The sequence below is a fragment of the Mirounga angustirostris genome, unplaced genomic scaffold (genome assembly GCF_029215605.1).
Source record: "Mirounga angustirostris isolate CCGP_5_RB_7025 unplaced genomic scaffold, mMirAng1.0.hap1 SCAF_12, whole genome shotgun sequence".
Lineage (NCBI taxonomy): Eukaryota > Metazoa > Chordata > Mammalia > Carnivora > Phocidae > Mirounga > Mirounga angustirostris.
Genome location: NW_026991720.1, coordinates 24,124,693 through 24,147,169, shown reverse-complemented (window position 1 = coordinate 24,147,169; position 22,477 = coordinate 24,124,693). Strand labels below are relative to the sequence as shown.

General features: G+C 51.0%; 3 protein-coding genes across 3 annotated transcripts; 2 read left to right on the top strand and 1 right to left on the bottom strand.

Annotated features, from left to right (window-relative positions):
* Positions 1-1,368: 1,368 nt before the first annotated feature.
* ARF5 (ADP ribosylation factor 5) lies at positions 1,369-4,560 on the top strand. The gene is made up of 6 exons (XM_045869902.2): positions 1,369-1,564; positions 2,092-2,172; positions 2,528-2,637; positions 3,252-3,323; positions 3,853-3,978; positions 4,083-4,560. Exons 1-6 carry the CDS (start codon positions 1,498-1,500, stop codon positions 4,167-4,169), a joined length of 543 nt encoding a protein of 180 aa, XP_045725858.1. The 5' UTR covers positions 1,369-1,497; the 3' UTR covers positions 4,170-4,560.
* Positions 4,561-6,112: 1,552 nt separating this feature from the next.
* Positions 6,113-13,591, top strand: FSCN3 (fascin actin-bundling protein 3). The gene is made up of 7 exons (XM_045869912.2): positions 6,113-6,253; positions 7,261-7,957; positions 8,277-8,395; positions 10,059-10,218; positions 10,696-10,866; positions 11,171-11,376; positions 13,363-13,591. The coding sequence occupies exons 1-6, from the start codon at positions 6,113-6,115 to the stop codon at positions 11,374-11,376; spliced, it is 1,494 nt and encodes a 497-aa protein (XP_045725868.1). The 3' UTR covers positions 13,363-13,591.
* Positions 13,592-16,973: 3,382 nt separating this feature from the next.
* PAX4 (paired box 4) lies at positions 16,974-21,175 on the bottom strand. The gene is given in 12 exon segments (XM_045869894.1): positions 16,974-17,045; positions 17,047-17,103; positions 17,105-17,118; positions 17,421-17,562; positions 17,837-17,892; positions 18,344-18,413; positions 18,760-18,842; positions 19,055-19,180; positions 19,770-19,845; positions 20,136-20,351; positions 20,644-20,774; positions 21,163-21,175. Coding segments are annotated over 12 exon segments (1,056 nt in total).
* Positions 21,176-22,477: the final 1,302 nt, after the last annotated feature.

The following is a 22,477-nucleotide window of genomic DNA, read 5'->3' as shown; positions in this document are numbered from 1 at the left end:
GCAAGTCTGTGACTGAAGAGTAAAGGAAAGTCATGGACCTGCTCATACCTGGTGCCCAAAGCCTGTTCTCTTTACAGACTTTTCAGGTCAGGATGGGGCAGACCCTGGAGGTCTGTTCAGACCCAGTCAATTTCTTAGTGGCCCAGACAAAATCCAGCTGTACTATACAAAACATTCAGATATATTGTTTCATCATTTTAATCTTCACCATAACCTCATGAGATAGGGCAGATATTAGTCTCCTTTTGTAGAAAATAACAGGTTGTAAGAATCGTTGAAGCTAAGCCCTCAAAAAAGGGGGGGGGGGGGAGGCAGAACTGAGATTTGAACTGAGACCTGGAACAATGGTACATAGTGGGCATTCAATATTTGTTGAATGAGTGAATGAATGAAGGTTCTCTGATTCTCAGCTCACCTCACCACGTCCAGTCCATAAGCCTACTGGCACTCCGGTTTCAAATTGCTTGCCCTTACGCCACTGAGTAGCCTATTAGTTCATCCAAACCAAGTACTATATTTGTTAAGCATTTATTAGGTGCCTGGCACTGACCCAGTCTCCATCGCAGAAGAAATTTAAATTAATTCCTGACTTGTTATTTCCCCCCTTTGCTGAGTGGGGAAATTACTTGTGAAGCACTTTGAGTCTAGGGCCACAAAAGTTTCATAAATTCCTGGACAGGTGGGCAGTAAAAATCCGGGTTCCCAGGTCTGTGGCAAAGTAAAGAAGCTTCAAAAAAGCTGCCTGGGTCAGCTGAAGGACTTTGTGTCTGGGGCCATCGAGGCAAAGGCGTTGTTCTCCTGCATGCAGGAGTAGGTTCTGTTGATTGCAAAACTAAGAAGGCCAGCGAGAGCTTGGGCACCTTTTTTTTCCACCTCCAGCGTACTCCTCTCGAGATTCTAAGGTCACTTGAACCACCTGCAACGCTCAAGGCCCCTCCCTCTCTGGGCGCTGAGGGGGCCAAAGAGAGGACTGAGACGCGAGCACAGAGCTTCCGCTCGCCTAGGAGGGTGGTGCATGCAGTGGATGATGCCAGTTCGCAAGAGCTAAACCGGAGCGCAGGGTGGGCTGGACGCGACAAACCAAAGCCCAGGGGCCGGCCACTTAAAGCTGGGGGTCGAGGGCCGTTGTGGAGCATTGTAGACTTTCCTCGGCCCCGCTCGGGCTGCCGCTGAAGCAGCCACAGACCTGCCAGCGCTTTAGAAACGGGGAGAGACCCAGACTCTTTCCCTCTTTAGAGCCGGCGCGGGACGCAGCGAGGCTGGGGAGAGTCGCTAAGCTCCAGTTTCTGCCTGAGCCGGAGCCTGGGGGCGGGGAAGGGGCGGGGCGGGGAAGGGGCCCGGCCGGGGGCGGGCCCGCGATGACGTAGGGCGGGCCGGGACGCGCGGAGGCGGCGGCGGAGCCTCCTCCTTCTGCTGCTGCGCCCCATCCCCCAGCGGCCGGCAGGTTCCAGTCCGCACCCCGCATCCGTGCCCGCACCCCCTCCCCCGGGCCCCGCCATGGGCCTCACTGTGTCCGCGCTCTTTTCGCGGATCTTCGGGAAGAAGCAGATGCGGATCCTCATGGGTGAGGCAGATCAAGCGCGCGGCCCGGGCCGGAGCGTCGGCCCCCGCGCAGCCCTCCCACCCCCGCGTCCCTCCGAGCCCGGCTCAGCCGGGTCTCTGACCCTGAGTCGCCCACCTCCTCTAACCCCCTGGGGTCACTGCTCTCGGGTGGGTCGCGGTCTGCGGCGCCGACCCCGGGGCCTGAGCCCGGGAGCTGCGGGCCTGGGTGGGGTGAAGCTCCCTCCGCCCCGGCCCGGCCGGTAAGAAGGGAGGATTCCGCCCTTGGAGACGACTTTTAAAAGGAGCGCGGCCCTCCTCCCATGCCCCTTACCCCCTAGCCCTCTCCCACCTCTCGCCCGCTTCGGGGGCACGGGTTGGTGCTCACCACCCAGACTGCTCTTAAGGCCTCGAAGGTAGAGAACAGCGCGCACCTGCAGGCGCTTGGGCTCTCCGCCCCCGTCTCCATCAGCTGTCCTGGTCTCTCCCCTTCCCTGGTCTCTAGAGGGCTCCCTCGCTCCCGTCTCCAACCCTATGCCCCTCTCCTTGCAGTTGGCTTGGATGCAGCTGGCAAGACCACAATCCTGTACAAACTGAAGTTGGGGGAGATTGTCACCACCATCCCCACCATAGGTGAGTTCTGAGGCGAGGCCGGGAGGAGCGGGAAGCTGGCGGCAGGCCTTCCCAGGGTCTGCTACCCATTCAGCCTGAGGCCCTTACCTCTGCAGGGAGCTGACCCTGACACCAGACACTGCTACCTGAGAAGTGGGTCACAGTTACCTTTAGTTGCTGGATGGTGCCGAGGCGGGGTGAATGTGACCCAGCCCCGCCTGGTCTGTGGACTGCCTGTCCTCTGGGGTTCTGTTCCCATGGGACTTGATCATTGCCTTCTGGTTTTATGTCCTGGGATGAATCCACCTAGATTTAGAGAGTTCCTTTCTTTCAGGACTTTGTTCTCATGTTGTTGTTCTTTTCCAATTATCGCCAGGCTTCAATGTGGAAACAGTGGAATACAAGAACATTTGTTTCACAGTCTGGGACGTGGGAGGCCAGGACAAGATTCGGCCTCTGTGGCGGCACTACTTCCAGAACACTCAGGTGGGGTGGGGCTCCCCAGCCCCAGGAGAAAAAGTGTTAGGGCTACAGAGACCAAGATGTTGGCCTACACTGGGCCCGCAAGCCAGGAAAAGACCTTTACCTCCTATCTATCCCCATTTGTAGACTTACCTCTACTCATTCTTCAGGAATGGCCTTAGTCTTCTGAGACTTAGCCACCTTAGCTTCTCCTGAGAAGCAGGGCTCTGGGGCCATGCTGCCTTTATCTGTCTGTCTGTCTGTCTATCTATCTATCTATCTATCTATTTATTTTTAAAGTAAGCTTTTTCTCCCAACGTGGGGCTTGAACTCACAACTCCCAAGATCGAGAGTTGCATGCTCTGAGCCAGCCAGGTGCACTCATGCTGCCTCATTTAGCTCTCGTCTGGTCTTTCCCTGTTCCCTTGCACTTCTTCTAACAACACTGCTTGCCTGACGGCAGAAGCCGTATCCTTTGCAGGGTGTCTCCAGTTGGTGCCAGCATGTCTGCAGAGCCTTAGTGAAAATTTACAAGATGAGAAGGTTTAGACACAAAGATGGGAAAAAGAGAGAAAGAGCCAGACTAGGGTATGTCCCACGTAGGAGTGATTGCTTGTCCTTTCTTCCTTCCCACCCAGGGTCTCATCTTCGTAGTGGACAGTAATGACCGAGAGCGGGTCCAGGAATCTGCTGATGAACTCCAGAAGATGGTGAGCACCCAGAGCCCCAGGAACTGAGCCCTCATTTGGAGACAGATCTCTGAGATCTCTGTGATAGGGTGAAAGTCAGGAACATCTCACAGGCCTTGAATGTATTTCTCTTTGTGGACACAGTCACAAGGCCTATCTTACTCTGTTTTGAATTTGAGTCAGGTAAAAAAGCATAGGACTAACTTTTTCCTTGAATGCTCACGTCTTCACATCCAAGGAGTTGGTGGGGAAAGGGGAATTATATGTGGTGGAGAGAAACATCATCTTACATTCTTGTTTTTCCATTTGGAAATTTTGTCATTTTGACTAGGGCAAGGCATTAGAAAAAGGCTCTTTCCGGATTTAAAGCCAGATGGCTTCACGCTGACTTAGGACTCTCTATTTTGTGTTCAGCAGTAGACTACACAATGTTACATGTTTCCCACGAATATGCTAGAAGGTAGAAAGGGGGGTTCCCCTACACAGCAGGGAAGGGGAGGCCTGGAGACTCGGCCAGGACTCCAGACTCCATCCCCTTCACCTCTGTCAGCTGCAGGAGGACGAGCTGCGGGATGCGGTGCTGCTGGTGTTTGCCAACAAGCAGGACATGCCCAATGCCATGCCCGTGAGCGAGCTGACCGACAAGCTGGGGCTGCAGCATTTGCGCAGCCGCACGGTGAGGTTCCTGCCCCTCCCAAGGGAGCCACGGGTAGGGGGTGGGAAGTAAAGGCATCCCCCCTTCCTTCCCTGCTACTGATCTTTCCTTCCTTCTCCCCACAGTGGTACGTCCAGGCCACCTGTGCCACCCAAGGCACAGGCCTGTATGATGGGCTCGACTGGCTGTCCCATGAGCTGTCAAAGCGCTAACCAACCAGGGGCCGGCCCCTGCTGCCCGGAAGCTCCCGCGTGCATCCCGGGATGGCCAGCTTCCCGGACTCCTCAGGCAGTGCCCTTCCCTCCCACTCCTCTCCCACAGACACAGGCCTCTGCTCCTGCCTGCATGTTCTCTCTGTCGTTGGAGCCTGGAGCCTCGCTCTCTGGGCATGGAGGGGTCCGCTCTCCTGCCTGCTGGGACCTGTGGAAGGGACTTCCAGGGCTAAGGCCCCTTCTTCCAGAGCAGGAGCAGGGATCTGGGTTTACTTTTGTTTTTTCCATCTCGGGTGTCCCCCTGGGGCCAGGTGGGGAGGGAAGGTGAGGGCTCCGGGTGGTGCTATGATGTGGCACTGGACATTGAGTAATAAATTTGCTGTGGTTTGTACACGGTGTTGTCTGTAGCCTAGAAGTGGGGGGGCTGGATTGTTGGGTACAAAGAGACAATACGATATGGGGGAGGCTCAAGGCTGCAGAGCCAACCCCCTCCCCCCAGCATGCGCACACACCCTGCTGCCTTCATCTAGCTCAGCTTCTCCCACCTTATTCTTGAGGCCATAAGTACTTCAGGGGTTCCAGTGGAGGAAATAACATTTCCTCCCCAATTCCAGGGGACCTTTGCTGGGGGAAACGGGGTCTACCTTCATGATTCTGTAAATCCCATACATCTTGTGCCTCTCCATCTCCTAGCAGTGGTTCTTAATGGGTACTATGAACATTAAAATTGGGGAGGAGGGGATGTTTTTTAAAAATAGGGTCCTGAGGTGCACTTCAGAAAATATGATTCATTAGGACTGGTCTGAAGCTCAAGAATATGCATCTTAGAAATTACCCAAGTGATTCTGTCACTAGTAGGCTATTGGCCTTATTCTATAAAACATCGGTAGGTCCCTTTTAATCCTTGGGGATTAGAGTTCCTCCCCGTGCACTGGAACTCTTTCTACCTGGGGAGACCTACCCCACCCCCACCACGGGGAATAGGAAAGTGTGTGTACGGAACCAGGAGTGTGGGCTGTTTCCCCAAGTGTGGGTTACTCTGCGCATTCTTCAAATCCCAGCAAAGCTTAAACAAAACCTACCCCACCGCCATTATTTCTTCTTGTCTTTCTCCTTGCTCGTTGTCAAATTCTCCAGGTTCTGGACTGATCTTCTCCAGGAGCTTTGTAGGAAATGAGTCCCAGAGGGTGTTGGCTGACAGGGACCCTTTGGGGGGAGGGGCTGGGATCCCTAGCAGCAGTGCAGCTGGGGATTATGAGGAAGATGCCCCATGCTCCCCTGACCCAGGACATTTTCCCTCCCCTGCTCTGAGCCAGCTCTTCCTGATGAGTATGTGATCCTTGTTGGTTATCTATCTAGGGTTTCCTCACCCTTCCTGAAAAGCACCTTCCGAGACATTTTGGCCTTATTCTCCCAAGGGCTGTAAAAGTTAATATATTTTTCCTGGATACCTTGAACTTGAACACTTGCGTCCCTAGGGAGCCAGACTCCCCTCACTTCATGGGGAGGAAAGAGGTTGATTTTTATCCTGTGATTACAATGAGAAACAGAAGCGAAGAAGGGAAGACACTTGCCTGTAGTTTTAGGCGATCGCTGCCGCAGGCCAAAGTTCCGATCCCAGTCTCAGCTCAGTCACCTCGGCGCCTGGAGTCGCTCGGGGAGGTCAATGCCAAAGGCCCTAGACCCACTTCCTCTGGGCTGTGGATCGACATGGCCAGGCCAGTGCCCTTTCCCCACCACGGATAGGAGGCAGCCCTCACAGTCACAATGCTCCCGGGTCACAGAGGTGCTGGGCCTGAGGCCAGGCTCTGCCTGAGAAATGCCCTCTGGGAACATCTTCTGGTGGGTACTACAGGCCTGATTCCAGGCCCTATGGCCTGTGGAACCGCACCAGTGGGGGGAAGGCTGGGCCGGACGGAGTCATCACCTGCGGTGCCGGCCCCATGGAGGAGGTGGAGTGGACGCGAAGACCCAAGCCTGAGGAGCTAAGGGTTGGGCTCATCAGCTGGGCAGGATCCTACCTCACTTTTGAGGCATATAAGAACACGGTCACTGCTACTGCAAAGGGTTTGGGCCGGAGACAGGTAAGCAACCCTGTGCTGGAGTCATTTTTCCCAGTGGCCAAGCTCGTGTGTGTGTGTGTGTGTGTGTGTGTGTGTGTGTGTGTGTGTTGGCTGGGGTACACTCTCGATCATTGCCAGACCGAGACCCTCCTCCCCCAGGCTTTTGCTCACAGGTCTCTATCACTCCCTCTCCCCCTCTCTAAACCTGTTCTGAGAGGCAAAGCCTCAGCCCTTGCAGCCTTGCTTTCTTCCCTCCACCGACACCGGGTGGTTGTGTCATCACGAAGAGGAGAGGGGAAGAGCCCAGGCTGGAAGGCAGGATTGTGGGCATCCGGGGGAGGGACTGCAGGGCCCATGATCCTGTTCAGATTGTGGTTTGGGAATGGGGAACTCTACAAGCCCTCCGGGAGAGTGCGTCTTCATTTTAGAGACGGATGCAGGCAATCCTGCAGTGCTACCCCAGAGTGCGGCCGTAGCCAGGCCCTCGTTTAGAACAGGGTTGATCCCGGCTGAACCAGACGATTGCATCTCAACCGTGTGTGTTCCCACTCTTATCCCTGGAGCCTAGGCCTTCTTGTAAGAGGTCTTGATCTTCTCCTGCCATGCTGGGGAGGTGGGCTTTGCGGAGGGGGCGTGTTAGCTAGCATGCTATCCAGGGGCAACAGTGAGGAAGAGAAAAGTAAAACCTAAACCAAAGCACTTCTTAGAAAAGTAGTCATTGAAGGACACCACGAAGTAAGAGAGAAGGATGTTTACCTTCTGTTAGCTGGAAGAGGTAGGCGTTTAGAACTTCTCTTGGGATCTTGAAAAGTGCTCTGATTTTAGTAGTAAAGGTCTCCTGCAATCTTTCAATTACTGTTGGATGAGAGGATGGGAGAGCTGACAGTCACCATGGAGGCCGATGTGGAGGGGAAGGTGGTTGGTCCCATGAAGGTTGTAGGGTGATGCTGGGGGGGATGGTGGTAGGACTCCCTGGCCTCATCATCTGGCAGTACTGATCTCCTTCCTCTCCCTCCCAACGCCTCCAGACCTGGGAGATCTTGGTGAGCAATGAGCATGACGCCCAGGCCATGGTACGACTAAGGGGCTTGCAGGGCCTCTACCTCCTGTGCGAGGCAGACGGTAGTCTGTGCTATGGCCGGCCAAGGACCAGCCACCATGGGTGCTTCCTCCTGCGTTTCCACCGCAATGGCAAGTGGACCCTCCAGTGCATAATTAGCGGTCGTTATCTGGAGTCTGATGGTGAGGATGTGTTCTGCAACTCCAGGGTCCTCTCGGCTTACCACATGTGGACCCCCCGGCCAGCCCTGCACGTCCACGTGATCCTCTACAGCCCTGTCAACCACTGCTACGCCCGGGCTGACCCCACCATGGGCCGCGTCTGGGTGGATGCACCAGTTCCCTGCCTGGAGGAATGTGGCTTCCTGTTGCATTTCCAAGATGGATGCTACCACCTGGAGACCTCAGCACACTTCTTCTTGTCCCACTTAGACCGGCTGGTCCCCCAACCCTCAGCACAGACAGCTTTTCACATGCAGGTGCGGCCCGGAGGGCTCGTGGCACTGAGCGATGGAGAAGGAGGCATGTTGTACCCACAGGGCTCACGTCTGCTCCTGGGCCTGGGCTCCAATCCCCACAGGGGTGAGGAGTGGTTCGTCCTACAGCGCTGTCCCACCTGGGTCAGCCTCAGGTCAAAGACTCGGAAGTTCCTCTCCATCATCTATGGCAAGTGCTGGGTCCAAGACAGCTATGGAGGGAGGGAGAGAGCTGACTGCTGAAAAGAGAAAAATGTGTTGGAGATCAGCAAAGATTTTTGAACCTGCTGATAAAGAAGATCCTGGGGTCCCAACAGGATTTCTTAGGTCATGGAGCAGGGTGATAAGGCAGAGGCATGAGCTATTAGGGGAAGTAGCTTGGGTCTTCTCCAGGCACCTGTGATCTACAGAAGGTGGTAAAGGCTGAGGACGGAAAACAGAGGGACATAAAGTGTGGAGGAGGGGCTGAGATCGAGGGTGACTCCTTCTGACATGTTTTTTCTCTGCAGATGTTGAGGTATGTGCTGCCTCTGAGCACATAACCCCAATGTCCTTGTTCCAGTTTGAATGTGACGATGAGAGCCCTACCTTACAGCTTCGTGCAGCCAATGGCTGCTACCTAGCCCAGGTGAGACATGGGTCTCCTGAGCAAGAGAACCCTTAATCTCTGAGCTCTCCCATTCTAGACATACTTTCTTCTTCTTCAAGGCAGGTGACCAGATGCTGAGGTGAACCGTGGAGGCCCTTGTCAATTTTCAACCAATGGGCCCAATTTCATCCAATGGGGCCTCTTTTAAAAAAAAGAAAAAGTAACTTTATTGAGGCACAATTTATATACAATAAAGTACACTCATTTAAATGTGCAAGTCAGTAAGTTTTGACAAATGAATGCACCTATGCGTGTATATGCAAATGTATACACCTCATCACAAGTTAAAGAAGACCACAGAAATTCCCTCTTGCCCCTTTGTAGTCAGTTGCCCTTCCCCTTGCCCTCCCCTCCACCACTGTTACTATTCTGTCACTATAGATTAGAGTTGCCTACTCTAGAATTTCATATAAATGGAATCACACCATATTATAGTATGTATTCTTCCTTTCATCAGCATAACGTTTCTGAGATTCATTCACAATCCGTCTATCAGTAGTTTGTCCCCTTTTATTGCTGAGCAGTCAGTGTTCCATACTACTACTCATCAACACAAACATAAATTGTTTATCCACTTGCTTGTTGATGAACACTTGAGTTATTTCTGGTTTGGGCTATTGTGAATAGAGTTGCGGAGCACCTGGGTGGCTCAGCTGGTTAAGCATCTGCCTTCGGCTCAGTTCATGATCCCAGGGTATTGGGATCGAGCCCCATGTCAGGCTCCCTGATTCTCTCTCTCCCCTCTGCTTGTGACCTCTCAATCTCTCTCTCTCAAATAAGTAAATAAAATCTTTAAAAAATAAAGTTGCTAGCAACATTTGTGTACAATTTTTTTTGTGGGCCTATATTTTCAGTTATCTTAGGCAAATACATAGGGGTAGAAATACTGGGTCACATGATAAATGTGTGTTTATATATATATTTTTTAAGATTTTGTTTATTTGAGAGAGAACAAGCTAGAGAGAGAGAGCACAAACAGTGGGGAAGGGCAGAAGGAGAGGGAGAAGCAGACTCCCTACTAAGCAGGGAGCCCGATGTCAGGCTCGATTCCAGGACCCTGGGATCATGACCTGAGCCAAAGGCAGACACTTAACCGACTGAGCCACCCAGGTGCCCCATGTTTACATTTTTAAGAAAATGTTAAATAGTTTTCTAAAGTGATATACTACTTTACGTTCTTGCCAGTAATGTATGGGAGTTCTAATTGCTCCACATCCTCATCAACACTTGTAATTGTCTGTCTTTTTAATTTTAGCTACTCTAATGGATGTGCAGTGACATCTTATTGTGGCTTTAATTTGCATCTCCCTTATAATTAATAATGTTGAGTATCTTTCATGTGCTTATTGGCCATTTGTATATCTTCTCTGTGAGGTGTCTGTTCAAATCTTTTGCCCTGCTCGGCAGGAGGCCTGCTTCTTCCTCTCCCACTCCCCCTGCTTGTGTGCTCTCTCTCTCTGTCAAATAAATAGGTAAAGTCTTTAAAAAAAAAAAAAAAGGTTGGGAAAGCATAAATCATGCCCTGGGAGAATGAAGAAAGCCAGTGGGTGGGATGTGGGAAAGGGTCTAGGAATAAAAATGATGGGAAGAAAGCTGAGATTTTGTCCTTATTTCTCTTCTCTGCTCCATATAATCTCTTCAGAGGCACCACAGGACAGTGGTAGCTAATGGGCATCCAATGGAGGCTGACACCTTCTTCCGTGTGCACTGGAATTGTGGCAGGATCATCCTGCAGTCTCCCAATGGACGCTTCTTGGGCATCATAGACAATGGCCTGCTGATGGCCAGTGCCACCATTCCAGGTGAGGAGAGCAGCCCTCCTGCCAGGTTATTCCAAGTCAAGATGTTTTCAGAGGGAGCTGGGATATAATAGAAAGAGCACTGGAGTTGTGGTCAGAAGATTTGGGTCTGTGTATTTGCTGAATCACTGAGTTTTTGTCATCACTTGGGCAAACACTTCTTTGAGCCTCAGTTTCCGTGGCTCCATTACCAGTGGAGGTGATATCCAAGCTGCCTGCCTCATAGGATTCTCGTGAAGATTAAATAGATTCACACATCTCAAAGGAAGGAAGAATACTGAAGCCTCCTGGGATCCACACTGTACTAAGTGCTTTCACAAACATTTTATAAGCACCTCGCCTAAGATCCGGCACATAGTAGGTGTTCAGTAATTGTTAAAATGTTGAAAACCTTCTACAATTAGCATCCCTCTTCCTGCTTCTATCTGGGAAAGCATCTAGAAGCAGCTCATCCAAATAACTCCTTTCTATTTCTTTCAGGCCCCAGTGAGGAATTTGGGATTCGATTAGCTAACCGGCCCTTCCTTGTATTGCGAGGTCGTTATGGGTATGTGGGCACCTCCTCAGAGCACGACCTCATGAAGTGCAATATGGATCAGCCCGACTGCATTCACCTTCTGCCCTGCCGCCAAGGCATCTACCACTTCCAGGGTGAGGAGCTCCTCTTCTCTGGCCCTGGGTTCACAGTCTTGTCCTGCCTTAGCCCCAACTCAGACTTCACGGCCTGCTGCTCAGAGCCTACTCATCCGAAGAGGAAAAATGGAGTTTCTCTTTGTTTTCACACTTCAAAGCCCCCAGAATGGGTTGGCAGAGCAAAACCCAGCCCTCCTGCGTTTCCACAGAGGGACCTGCCGACACAGGCAGGGTCGGGGGGCCAGGGGGAATGGCATGCTTCCTGGGAGCCTCCGCAGGTGGTACCACTGGAAGACTTCATCCTTCACCCTTCCCTCCCCAGCACAGGGTGGAGCCTTCTGGTCAATAACATCCTTCGGCACCTTTCGCCCTTGGGGAAAATTTGCTCTCAACTTCTGTATAGAGCTTCATGGGAGCAATTTGCTCACGGTGCTGGCGCCCAATGGCTTCTACATGCGATCCGACCGAAGCGGCACCCTGTTGGCAGACAGCGAAGAGATTACCAGAGACTGTATTTGGGAGTTTTAGGTAAGATCAAGTGGGTCAGGACCGGGAGGTGGGGGAGCAGGCATGGAGGGGCAAGAAAAGAAGGGAAGTGGGTGAGAGTGAGACCAAAGCACACCCGTGGACTAACTTCTGTCCCACAGCCTGATCAACTCCAGACTTTTATTCCAAATCCGTGCCTTTCCTCTCAGGGCTTCTAAACCCAGACTTGCTGGAGAAAGAAGGGGAAATCAGCGCTAGTTTCTGACGATTATGCCACGCTGACACATGTGTGCAAGCAAGCTTGCAGGGGATAGAATCAGGTGTATTCATGTGTTTATTTCTCTTCATTAAGATGCAGAGCTTTGTCCCATTTTTAGGGAAGACAGGTAACTTTGGGGTATGCTTTCTAGCCTATGCACTTTCTATTCCTACATCCCTGGATCCCTGGAGTGCTGATGGCTCCCAAATATTCATCTGCAGCTCTCACCCTTCTCCTGAACAATAACCTCCTCTCTTTCCAACTTCCTGATTGACGACTGATTTGACCTTGCCATCCCCTCAAAATCAGCCTCCTCACACTCCCTCCCACAGATGATTCTTCTGGCCCTCCCCCATGGCCATCTAGGGTATTGCTGTCCTCCCAAATGCTCTGGATCGAGACCTCAGCACCGTCTCTCCTTCCTCCCTTTCATTCCCTTTACCAAACTCTGAAAATTCTTGGGTACTTCCTTAACAGTGCCTCTTGGGTGCTTGCTCCTTCTTAACTACCTTTGCTACCTGTGGATCCAGGCATTTCACCCAAAGCCTGCACTGCAGTAGGAGCTCCCCAGCAGCATTCCCTGCCTCCAGATCCATCCCATCCAAGCTCTTCTCCACACCAAGTTTGCTTTCTTAAAGTGCTGTCTCTAATCCATCATTCCCTGTTCACAACTCTTCAGGACACCTCACTGTTCTTAGCCCTGTTTCTTCACAGTTGGCCTCGCTTTCCTGGCTTGGAAGGTCATGAGGATGTTGTAGGAAGAAGAGCTTTGCTTTTGATATCATATAGACCTGGAACCTCGGGGAAATGGCTTTAACATTTCTAGGCCTTGGTTTCCTTATCTGTAAAATGGGAATAATGTCTACTTCATTGGGTGGTATGAAGGTTAAGTAGCCATATGAATCTCCCCACTATATATGTTCACTCCTTTCTTGCATTTTCTACTGGTTTTCTATACAAACCCTTTGCTATGGCCAAACTGGAAAAAAAAAATCAAATGAAATTCCACCAAGCTTGTTTTCTTATCTGTTCCATGAAGGGTTTCGATTGAACTAAATTTCTCAGGCTCCTTCCAGGCCTGACATTCCAGTAGTCAATGTATCCTAGCGGTTAAGAGCTCATTCTTGGACATTGAACTGGGTTCTCATTAGACTTTTATCAGTTAAACTTGTTGTTTGACCCTGGAAAAATGAACCTCTCAAAGGTTCCTTGGGATGAAATGGGAATATAGTATCTATCTTGTAGGATTTTGTTGTGTTATGCGAGATAATGATTATAAAATGTGTAGTAAACAGCCTGGCAGCTAGCGCGCTGTACTCTCTCAGAAGCCTTCCCCAAACCAGTTGAATTCTTAGTAAATCTTATCTGTTGACTACAATATTCCTTTTTACTCTAATGCTATTTTTTATACCATTAAGTTGATTAAAAAAATAATTTTACAACCTTATCCTATAAATTAACTTCACATACATCTGTGTAATCCATCATCAAACATGGAACAAAACAGGGCGCCTGGGTGGCTCAGTCGGCTAAGCCTCTGACTCTTGATCTCAGCTCAGGTGTTGCTTGATCTTAGGGTTGTGAGTTTGAGCCCTGTGTTGGGCTCTATGCTGGGCATGGAACCCACTTTAAAAACAGGAAAGAAAAAAAAAGAATGGAACAAATCACTTTATTCTGTCTTTTCCCAGATGATCTTACCAGATTTTTCCTAAAAGCCCAAGATCAGCGAACGATTGACCAAAGATTTCTATTTCCTCTTCCCTTCCCAGGTCAATGGGATGCCACCTACGGAAATCCAAATCCTCCAGGAGAAACTACTGCACTAAACACAACAGGAACCCCAGAGTCAAGATCCATGAGAATATCTGTTACACAACTTTCCTTACCCAGTTTAGCAAAACACCTGTTTCAAGCAACAATACACAAAAGGCCACCCCCAAGATCCCTGTGTGCATCTGACTCAGTACAGAATAGGGGTCTCGATATGGGTGGAGACCAAGGCCCCAGACCACTCCAAGTTCTATCCAGAAGAGGCAAGACCAAATGGTAACCAATTCTTGCACTGATCTTCCCCCATCCCCGCCAGGACTACTAGAATTCTTCCAGTAATCATATGAGGAGCCAGTTTTGCCCTGAAGGATTCAGAATCCAGAAATGATTAGATGTCTTTTGGTTTGGAAAGAATGAAGGATTATGAGTCCTATGGGCACAAGGTAATGGTAATGACACACCTTATACCTGGATAGCCTGAAATTTACCAACCATCTCACCTTTGATCTTGTCAGTTGGGCAAGACAGGTACTTTCCCCATCACTGCCCACCTTTTACAGGGAGCTGAAGTGACGGTCCCATGACAGCGAGCTCTGACTCAATTCTTTGATTAGAATGCACTGTAATGTCCACTACTTTTTCCATCAAAACAGAGCTTCCACAATGACCATCATTCTTGTACTGTATAGTACAAGAATGTACTGTATATGTACTGTATATGAAGACCAAACTTTGGTCTTCATCTAACTACTATTTGCTCTATCAGTGTCTTTACTGACATAGACTCTTAAGTACTTTTATTTAGAAAGGAGTAGTTTAAAGGTGCCTGGGTGGCTCAGTCAGTTAAGCGTCTGCCTTTGGCTCAGGTCATGATCCCAGGGTCCTGGGATCGAGTCCCACATCGGGTTCTCTGCTCAGCAGGGAGCCTGCTTCTCCCTCTCCCTCTGGTGCTCTCCCTGCTTGGGCTCTCTCTCTCTCCCTCTCTCTCTCTCTCTCTCTGTCAAATAAATCAATAAAATCTTTTAAAATAAAGAAAGGAATATTTTAATCACTATCATAAAATGGAAGATGAGAATCACTTGCCATAAATAGAAAGTGGCCTTAAAAATAAATACAATGAAAACAAAGTGAGGTTATCAAATCCTAGTTAGAGTTCCCTCCCCTGCCCAAGGCTCAGAACCTGAGGTTCCCTTTCCCTCTGTTACAAAAAAAGGTTAACAACTGTTACAGAAGCACTAAATACTAGGACCAAAATGAAAGCTTTCTCTTCAATGTAATCAGAATTGAAAGGGAGTCAAAAGGGGAATAATTTTCTCATTTCTGACTAAATATTATTTAAAGCAGTGTCTATATCCCTCCTAAAATATTCTCCAATACCAACAGTGATGCCTGACCCCCAATTTGGGGAAATTGCACCATACTATAATGAGTGCCTGGTTTTTAATCTGTTAAGAAAAGAAACTAAGGGTGCCTGGGTGGCTCAGTTGGTTAAGCGACTGCCTTCAGCTCAGGTCATGATCCCAGGGTCCTGGGATCGAGTCCCGCATCGGGCTCCCTGCTCTGTGGGGAGCCTGCTTCTCCCTCTCCCACTCCCCCTGCTTGTGTTCCCTCTCTCGCTGTGTCTCTCTCTGTCAAATAAATAAATAAAATCTTTAAAAAAAAAAAAAAGAAAAGAAACTAAAACCACAACATGAGAGAGATTCCATTAGTATTTGTATAGAGGAAAATGACCTCAGGCTTTTGTAAGTATGTTTCTCCTCAAGAGATAGAAAAGAATTCTGTAAAAATTTTAATCTAGTAAGGAAAGCTTGAGAACACTAGAGACCAGGGCATCTCTTTCCAAGAGAATGTTAAGAATAGGCCAAAGATATGGAGTGGAATACACTACACTCTTCAGAGAGATAGGACCTTCGGGGTCATTTAATGCAGAATCTCTTCTTCAGCCTCCCATAAATGCATATACAAACTTAGATGCACAATCATGCATGTGCAAGGAGATACACACACACACACACACACACACACACCACATAGTCTGTTACCCATATTCCCCACAAGTGGCCCTCCATCCTCCACTTGAACATGCTTGGCCATGGGACCTCAGCTAGCAGCTCCCTCCATTGCTGACCTCAGTCCTACTGCTGAGTGAATGGCTTGTTCTCAGACTGTACCGTGCAGACTGTCATCCCCCAAAACCTCACCCATTTCCCTGGGCAGTCTGTCAGCAGGGACAGGGGCAGAGTGTGCTCCCTGACCCTTGGAATTTCATTCGAGAGCTGTGCTGGTCCATAGAACTTTCTGTGCTGATGGAAATATTCTATCATGTTTACTGTCTGATACAGAGCCAGGGGACACCTGTGACTATTGGGCATTTGATATGTGACTAGCGTGAATGAGGAGCTGAATTGCTCATTTTACTTAATTTTAGTTACATTTATATAGCTACATGTAATTGGTTGCTAGTTGCTGAAGAGCACAGCACTAGAGTATTTGATGATGAGATAACTTCTGGATGAGTACCCCTCCCAGATGGGAGAAAACAGACTTGCCCCCACTCCTTTTATCCTGCTTCACACCATCATCATTCCATCCCCAGCTCTTCAAAAGGGAAAAAAGTGGGAGGGACGAGCCCATCCCTCATTCAAGATATCCCTTTCTTCACTCCCCTTTCCCCATATTCCTCTCTTTCCCTACATACTAAGGCTTCCCAGGAGGAACCTAGAGATTTCTCTGCAGGGAGACAAACTTGAGAAGATTTGGAACTTACTGCCAAGAAGAAGCAAGCAAACCTGCCCCCGGATCATGTATAAAGGGACAAGCAGAGTATGAATAATGGCCTTTCCACTCTTCTGCTTTGCCAAAAATAATATGCAATTAAGGAAGTAATGTGTATTTTCTTAGATTAAGGAATTATTGTAAATTTTCTTAGATGTTGTAGCTATGTAAGAGAAGTTCCTTATTTTGGGTCCCCAAAATAAGGGGCGACATGCCATGATGTATCATCAGTGTATCGGTGTATGAGCACCCAAACATTAATATATAGATACATATATACAGGCATATGTGTGTAGATACAGACCCAGATAGATAAACATATAGATTAGACAGATTAGATAGTTACATAGACCTATAGATACACTAAATAGATGAGGGCTCGATACATACATACATACACAGTTACACATATAAATAGATCATATAGATAAATACATAGATTAGATGGATTGGAAAATAGGGAGATAGAGAGGAAGATAAAGATGATAGGTAGATAGACATATAGTTAGAGATAGAACAAACTTTATCGTTGTTAAATGTAGGGGTGGGGTATGAATGTTTATGGGAAAAACACTAACAGGAACTACTGCTAATTTAAAAAATGTTTTTATTCCTGCCACCTAGAAAGCCATTTAAGGCCAGTGTGAGTAGTGGGTGGCCACAGCTTCTCCAGCCCCTCCAAAGAGGTGCACATCAGAGGCGCAGCAGGGCAGGGCCAGGCCAGGTCCACGGGTGAGGAAGAATCCCAGGAGGGAGGGGGCAGCAGTAATGTGCTTGGGCAGGATGATATTAAGTCCTCCCCACCCCATCCCCTTTCCACTCTGGCCCTCCTCCCTCATTCCAGGCCTTGCAGGGGTGGGGAGCAGGGCCAGAGCAAGGCCTCAGGGGTACCAAGACTGGCAATGGAGGCAATGGAAGGAAGGGCAAGGGTGGCAGAGCAGGACTGAATCCAGGGAGCTCAGCTGCAGGAGGCAGGTAGCCTGTGGGGACAAAGAGAAGGGTGAGTTTGGGTTTGTTGCTGTGATCCCACCCCTCAAAGTCACTGGTGGGAAGAGGGACAGACATCATATATATATGACGGATATATATACTCAAATCCCAGTCCCATCCCCTTTTCCTGCTAAGGCTGTCAGTGGTACCACAGACTCCAGGGGTGCTAGTCTAGAAGGATGTGTCAAGATTCCTTGATGACCCCGACTGAAGATCCGCACCCTCTTGGGGGTCAAGGAGTAAGCCCCCCCACACACCATGCAGGAGTGAGGCCGGGCCTGTGGATTCTTACCCCAGCAGGGCTTGAGAGAGGCTTGGGGTGGGGTGTCACTGAGACTCCTGTCTGGTGCTGTCCCCCAGCACAGCTGATAGCAGGAGGGACCCAAGGATTCGAGGGCGGGCAGGACTGCTGTGGGCACACAGCAAGGTAACTGCTAGAAAAAGCGAGAGGACACCCCCGCCTTGCTGTCAGAGATGGCTCCTGTTCAGCAGACCTGGGGCTCTAAGGCTGCCCCCTGCCTCCCGCTGTATCCTGTACAACTCCAGAGGGCACCATTCACACGGTAGACTATGAGGATGGTGCTTTCTGAAGTGTGCAGTGTAGGAACCTGGAGCAGTCAGGAATTCTAGCTCAGGCCTCACTGGGAATGGGAGAAGCAGTGAGCTCTTGTCTTCCCAGTTCAGAAACTCCCCTCTCTTCCTGGATACCTGTGCAGAAGTGGTCCCTGGGGAGGCACTCGGTAGAGTCAGATCCTGGGAAGCACCTACAAGGTGAGAGCAGATCCACTCAGGAGGAATGCGTCTAGGGAGTGAGGAGGAGTGGGGAGTAGTGGGGAGGTTCTAGGAAAGGTAGCAACTTCTGGCAGGGATGGGAAGACATGGATGCTACCACCCTAAACAGCCTCCTCCCCAAGGCAGAGCCTTGGGAGACTGGGGAAGAAGGATTAAATCTCAAGGATGGTAAACTGGGGACCGTGCAGACCTGAAGAACAGAGACTCTGAATGCCGAGTATCTAACACAGGGCCTGGCACACGGAAGATGCCGAGTAAATGTGTAGTGGATGGATGGATGGATGGATGGATGGATGGATGGATGGATGGATGGATGGATGGATAGGTGAGTGGATGGATGGATGGATGAATGCAATGCATGCATGGAAGGATGGGTGGGTAGGTGAGTGGATGGATGGAAGCATGGATGTGCAGAGAAATCACCTGGAATCTGCATTTCCCACTTGAGCTTCTCTTGTCGGCGCCATTTGGCTCTTCGGTTGGAAAACCAGACCTGAGGGAGGGCAGAAACAGCACAGCCGGCTGTGCTCTCCACTCCCCGGCACCTACTGCTCTCACCACACGTTCCTGGTCTGGACCCAGACTTCCTCAGACCTGATGGCCTCCCTCCCTGCTTTGGCCTTTGTTCTCTGGCCCCTTCCCCACCTCAAAGGTTTGAGGTGGGGAAGAGAGGAGAGCAATGAGCAGGAGAACAAGGAGGGTCTTGTGTCTGCTTTCTGCTACAAACTAATTTGTTCCCACCTTCTCGCCCCCTTCCCCCCCTCACCAGAACCCAAGGCCTTCTCAGCACAGACTCTTTCTTCCTGTAGCGTGTGCACACTGGCTCAGAGCTCACTCACCCTCACTGTGTCCTCCGGCAGGGAGGTGGCGGCAGCCAGCTTTCCCCGGGCCGCTGAATCAGGATACTGCCCACGCTGGAACTCTGCCGAGATCAAGACTTGCATAGTAAGGGCACAGCAAGGAGAGAAGCAGGGCCGGGTCTCCCCCTCAGGCTCCACTCCCGCCTGCTACAACCCTAAACTACCCTCTTCCCCAAGGTGGGGCCACCCACAGCCTCCACCTCTCAACTGCGGCATTGCCTCCATGTGTCACGCCAAGCACCCTCGAGCCCACTGTCTGCCCCAGCCCTGGCACCTTTCTCCAGCGCCTCGGCTTGGCCCGGGGAGAAGATAGTCCGATTCCGGTGGCCAGTCCCTGGGTGGGGACCCCGGGGAGCCTCAGAGCCACTATGGGGAGGGTGAGGGACTGGAGCCAAAACAGCTGTAAAGGGGGACAAATGCTTGTGGTGGTTTGTGATAGTGATTCTTCTCCTCAGCTGGGGTTCCCAAGGCCCCGGGGCTATGGACAGGAGATGGCATGGGTACAAGAGCAGAGCTGTGCTGGTAGGACATTCACAGCTCCTTGGAGGTTACTTCAGGGACACTGAGTGAGAGGCACAGCCAATGCCATGGTCGGGTGCATGCTTAGTGTTTGGGGAAACAGCCGCAAGGTTGGTCCAGGTTTGCACGATCCCACAGAACATGAAGGGTGTTCTGAGAAGCTGTGCACGAGGAAGAGGGAGGGTGTAGAAGGTCCAGTCCTTCCTCCTTCTTGGCAGATCCTGTGAACCTGAGGGCCAAGGGACCTGAGTTCCATTCCAGGACCTGCCAACAACTAGCTGGCAACCTTGGGTAAGTCACTTCCCTTCTCTGCGCTTCGATTTTCTTCTACCAGGAGAGAATACTCCCTGCCAGGCTCTCCTTATTGTCTTTCTGTGACGGTGATCCAAGAAAGAACAAGAAGGGGCTTTGCAAACTGTAAAATGCTGACGTTTGCTCTGAGCGTCCCTGGGGGCAGCTCCGAGACCCACCTGGAGACCTGAGCTGTGCCCAGGGCAGTGTCTGGTCCTCCTGGAGCGCCCGCAGGATGCGGTTGATGGAGGAGACCTGGGGGAGTCGGGCGTTGAGTGGGGAGATGGTGTGCAGACCCAGGGTCGCATCCTGAATCCTTACCCCAATATCCTTTCTCTCCTCTCTCTGGGCCCCCACATTATTCCTAGGGCAGGCTCCTCTCTTCCCAAGCTTTCTTCTTCTCTCTTGTCCCACGACCCCACTTTTCAGAAGAGAGCCCCTCGGCCCAGCCTCCCCAGCCTGGGATGGCCCCACTGCCAAGTAAGAGGGGGTCTTCTCCCCAGATGGCCGGTTTGCCAGCCCTGCAGGGAGGGGAGAGCACTTACACTGGGAGTCTTGTCCTGCGTGCAGAGCCCTTCGGCACAGAGCTGGTGTTGGATCTCCCAGGCAAAGAGGGCCGGGCACTCACCCTTCAGCTGGGCAATTCGAGCCACCACGGGGGGTGTGGCCAGACGCGGCTTGCTCCCCCCAATCCCCTTGGGCTCCAAGACACCTGTGCGGTAGTAACGTGCTAGGATCTTGCTCACACAGCCATTAGATACCTGGGTCAGGTGAGAAGCAGGGACAGATGATGGCATGATTGCCAGAGGGTGAGTGTCCCTAGGGCAGAAGGAGGCTACAAGGCAAAGTGAGACTTACTGGCCCAGGCCGCAGAGTTGAGCATTCAGCCTCACCCTTGGGAGCCTGAAGATCCCCACCCCGGACCCCAAGAGGATCTCCCATGAAGTAGCCCAAGCCCCCAAAGCACTCAGAGTCTGCAACAGCCTCAGACTTGCCTTAAAGAGGGTGCCGTGTCCCTGCTTCTTGTCCCCATCCCTGGGTAGACCGTACTACCTTCAGGCTCCGGGAGATGTCGCAGGGCCGCATCCCGCTGACTGCCAGCCGCACAATCTGCTGCCGGGTGTCCAGGGGCAGGGGCCGGCCATTCACAAAAAGCCCCCCCAGCTGATTCACACTGCTGATCCCTGGGCATGAGAAGGAGGCATCCACACATCTCCCCTCTCCCCAGCCCACCTGCGGCACGGAGGACCCTCTTGGGGAGGGTTCCTCAGGCTGCTCCGGTCTGGCTTCCCATCACAGAGAAAGTCCTCGTCCCCAGGGCCCCCCAGCTCCCACTTTCTTTGGGAGGTGTTTCACGGGTGAGTCTTTACTCTGAGGCCATTGGCGCTGACCCCCATGATCTAAAGGAAGCAGGTGGAGCAGGGAGGAAGTGCCTGGATGAAGCTCCCCCAGAACACCAGCCAAGGGCATGGAAACTGGTGGAGTTTCCTCCCCTGGAGGGAGGCAAGGACCTGAGATATTCCCTCCCCCCTTACACCAGCCTGTTCTCCCCACTTCTCCCAGGCGTCTTACCATCCTGCGGCATGTTCCAGGCCAATGCTCTTCACAGAAGGGCAGGAACTGGGAAGACTGGGGAGAGGGATTCCTCCTAGGAGCTCCTTCTTTGGTCTTGGGGCTGGATCTGCAATGACCAAGGTTATTTGGGTGAAGCCTCTTGCTCAGAATGGTCTTGGGTTGTAATGTTTTGTGATAGAGGGTCAGGTTTCTAAAATTTGCCAGCAGGTTGGGTGAGAAAATTCAAATTCTCTCTACTTATACCCTTCAGTGATGAACTAACATATCACAGGGCCAGTGGAGGACTGGGTCTTCCTGGATGTCCTGATAAGGGCTTGGTGGGGTAGGCTCTCATTTCTCACACTTTTCATTGTAAGAGGTCAGGGAAGTAGAAAAGGATTATGCATCCAAATGCTCAGGCTTTCCCTTTTGCAAATGGACCACTGTTATCTCTGACCCCTCAGAGCCTTCTCAGCCCTGGGTGATGTGCTTGGGCTTCCTAAGTTCAGATTCAATAGGGTCAAAACCCAAAACTTAGAATATTCTGCCCAGCCAGAAGAGGGCATCGGTGACCAAAGATCCCATTTGCCCTGGTCTGAGGCTAGAGACCAGGTTCAAGACTGCCTTCACTACCAGGCAGCTCCTAAGCTTAGTTTCTCCGGACCACCAACTAGAAAACTCCCCTCAGAGCACTTCAGGGAGGGTCTTGCTCCTGATTTTTTTTTTTTTAATACTCTCCAGGAAGCTCTGGGGAAACATGGGGGCTCAGCTCCAGTCTTGGGCACTGAGACTCTGATCCCACCCACTGGAAGTTAAGCATGAACAAGCATCAAGTCTAGGCTTCTCTTGGAAGATACATCTCTTGGTATCTTCTAACCTGCTGGGGTTGTTGGTTCCTATTAACTCTGGAGAGTTCTAGATCTTGCAGTGAAGCAGCTTCGCTCTCAGAGACCAACTGCCTGGGATCAGACACTCGCTCATTGAACTAACACTTACGAAAGGCATGTTGAAAGAAGAGAGTGAGGAGCAGAAGAGAGCTGCGGAGCACCTGGGTGGATCAGATGTTTAAGCGTCTGCCTTCGGCTCAGGTCATGATCCCAGGGTCCTGGGATCGAGCCCCACATCAGGGTCCTGGGATCGAGCCCCACATCGGGCTCCAAGAAGGGAGCTGTGTGCTGACTGATACAGAATACCTTGTGAGCACAAGAGAGTCTCTGAGCAGCAAAGGATGCAGATCCTGGGCCACTGTGCCTTTCTTGCTTTCATCAACAAGTAACAGGAGTAGAAATCACCTCGTTTCTTGCCTGGAACCCTGGCAGGGTTGGCGGTCACC

Coding starts and splice junctions, on each gene's coding strand:
- FSCN3 (XM_045869912.2), top strand. CDS start 6,113: ATGGAGGAGGTGGAGTGGACGCGAAGACCCAAGCCTGAGGAGCTAAGG. Junction 6,254..7,260: donor AGGGTTTGGGCCGGAGACAG/GTAAGCAACCCT, acceptor CAACGCCTCCAG/ACCTGGGAGATCTTGGTGAG. Junction 7,958..8,276: donor GTTCCTCTCCATCATCTATG/GCAAGTGCTGGG, acceptor TTTTCTCTGCAG/ATGTTGAGGTATGTGCTGCC.
- ARF5 (XM_045869902.2), top strand. CDS start 1,498: ATGGGCCTCACTGTGTCCGCGCTCTTTTCGCGGATCTTCGGGAAGAAG. Junction 2,173..2,527: donor CACCACCATCCCCACCATAG/GTGAGTTCTGAG, acceptor AATTATCGCCAG/GCTTCAATGTGGAAACAGTG. Junction 2,638..3,251: donor ACTACTTCCAGAACACTCAG/GTGGGGTGGGGC, acceptor CTTCCCACCCAG/GGTCTCATCTTCGTAGTGGA.